Source organism: Poecilia reticulata, unplaced genomic scaffold, assembly GCF_000633615.1.
Source record: "Poecilia reticulata strain Guanapo unplaced genomic scaffold, Guppy_female_1.0+MT scaffold_289, whole genome shotgun sequence".
In the NCBI taxonomy this organism is placed as follows: domain Eukaryota; kingdom Metazoa; phylum Chordata; class Actinopteri; order Cyprinodontiformes; family Poeciliidae; genus Poecilia; species Poecilia reticulata.
The window spans coordinates 18,835-21,088 of record NW_007615066.1 but is presented as its reverse complement, the minus strand read 5'-3'; the positions used below and the strand labels follow the sequence as shown (position 1 = coordinate 21,088).

The 2,254-nt window shown below is 46.4% G+C and overlaps 1 protein-coding gene across 1 annotated transcript in view; it reads left to right on the top strand.

Moving 5' to 3' along the window:
• LOC103460772 (NACHT, LRR and PYD domains-containing protein 3-like) overlaps window positions 1–2,254 on the top strand; it is a 23,475-nt gene that overhangs the window by 4,310 nt on the left and 16,911 nt on the right. Inside the window, exon 3 of the mRNA XM_017303470.1 lies at window positions 1,591–1,764. Coding sequence (XP_017158959.1) covers window positions 1,591–1,764 — 174 coding nt within the window. The remainder of the gene's footprint in view (window positions 1–1,590; window positions 1,765–2,254) is intronic.

Sequence of the window (2,254 nt, the reverse complement as noted above, 5' to 3'; positions counted from 1 at the left end):
TCATCTATGGTCATGAGCTTTGGGTCATGACCGAAACAACGAGATCACTGATACAAGCGGCCGAAAAGGATTTCCTCTGCATGGTGGCTGGGCTCTCCCTTAGAGAGAGGGTGAGAAGCTCAGTCATCCGGGAGGGACTCAGAGTAGAGCCGYTGCTCCTCCACGTCGAGAGGAGCCAGTTGAGGTGGCTCGGGCATTTGGTTAGGATGCCTCCTGGACGCCTCCCTGGTGAGGTGTTCCGGGCACGTCCCACCGGGAGGAGGCCTCGAGGATGACCCAGGACACGCTGGAGGGTCTATGTCTCTCGGCTGGCCGGGGAACGCCTTTTGGTTCCCCCGGAGGAGCTGGAAGAAGTGGCTGGGGAGAGGGAAATCTGGGCCTCCCTTCTGAAACTGCTGCCCCCGCGATCCGACCCCGGATAAGCGGAAGAAAATGATTGGATGGATGGTTGTATAGGGGGACGGATGAATGTCCGACCCCGGATGAATGTCTAAAGCCACTTTGTTGACATAAAGAATGTCACGTTAACGAAGAACAGCTGAAAACTTACCGGGTTTATCAACTGCGGTAGCAATTTGGCTCCAACTCCTCCCCTTGTAATTTCTATATTCTTTGCACGAAATGTTGAATTAACATTAATGATGGCACAAATCATCTCCAATGTCCGCTGGACTTTGTGTTGCGCTGTGTCAGTTGTTTGGGATTCCCCTCTGTAATTCTCCCTCAGAAAGCACGGAGAAGAATCCGCACTTTCTGATTGTCTACCTGTCACATTCAATGGGCTGCGTTAAGCTCCACGGGGAAAACCCCTGATTTAGATCAGAGCGGCCACCGCAATCTACCGTAACACCATACACTGCAGGATGATCGGTTAGATCGGCCAACGATCTAAGATTGTCATAAGGGTAAAATAGGGGCAAAAAATGGTGTAGTGTGAACTATTGCATTAGGTAGTGGGATGTGCCGGTTTTCTCCATTTAAATCTAGAGATTACTGAAGGACAATATAGTATGCAGACTTCCTAATCTGCACTCTTTTGGTTGAATGCAGTATTTATTTCCACTTTGGCTTTATGTTGTCTAGTTTTTATTCAAGTACGTTTTTTGTTAATGGAGACTGAGAATCCATTTTGTTTTTGGTTGTTTTATTTAGTTTATCAGTTCCAGTGTTACGTGTTCTTTTGAAAATAAGGTGTATCTATCAGGAAATCGCATGTATCATTAGTTATTTCCATTAAATCAGTGTCAAAAGGTCTTGAAACAATGTTATCATTTATCGCAATAATTTTTTTGACAATCGTCCAGCAAAATTTCTTATCATGACAGGCCTATATATATAATTCCCTTCTCACCCTCCGCGGGTGGTCTGTTTCATCCTCTGAGCTCGGGTCCTCTACCAGAGGCCTGGGAGCTTGAGGATTCTCCTCCAGTATCTTGGCTGTGCATAGAACTGCACATTTCTGGTACTTAAACCAGTTAAGTACCACTTTCATTGTCTGTCTTTCTTTTCAAAATGACCAGTCTGGTTTAGACCTTGGGTTTTCCCCCAGTGTTCTCCTGTTTCTCATGATGTGTTGAATTGTGTCTGCAGCTTGTCAGGCTGTCTGATCTCAGAGGAAGGCTGTGCTTCTCTGGCCTCAGCTCTGACCTTTAACCCCTCCCATCTGAAAGAGTTGGACCTGAGCTACAATCATCCAGGAGACTCGGGAGTGAAGCTGCTGTCGGCTGGACTGAAGGATCCAAACTGGAGACTGGAAGCTCTCAGGTATGGAGGATGGTCCGTCTAACATGAAACAGTTTTTCCAACATATCAGTGGAGCTCTCGGTGGATTTACATAATTATGATGATGATTTAATATGTTTAATCTTCTCAAGCCAATTTGCAAACAAATCAATTTCAAGTTTCTTTGTATAGTATCAGTAATAAGATAGTTCAGTGTGATTTATATAATAAAAACACAAAGAAATATTCCATTGTTCAAAGTGCTGTCGTTACACATCCATCCATCCATCCATCCATTTTCTTGCACCCTTGTCCCTCAGTGGGGTCGGGAGGGGTGCTGGTGCCCATCTCCAGCTAACGTTTCGGGCGAGAGGCGGGGTACACCCTGGATGGGTCGCCAGTCTGTCGCAGGGCAACACAGAGACACACAGGACACACAACCATGCACACACACACTCACACTCACACCTAGGGGCAATTTGGAGAGGCCAATTAACCTGACAGTCATGTTTTTGGACTGTGGGAGGAAACC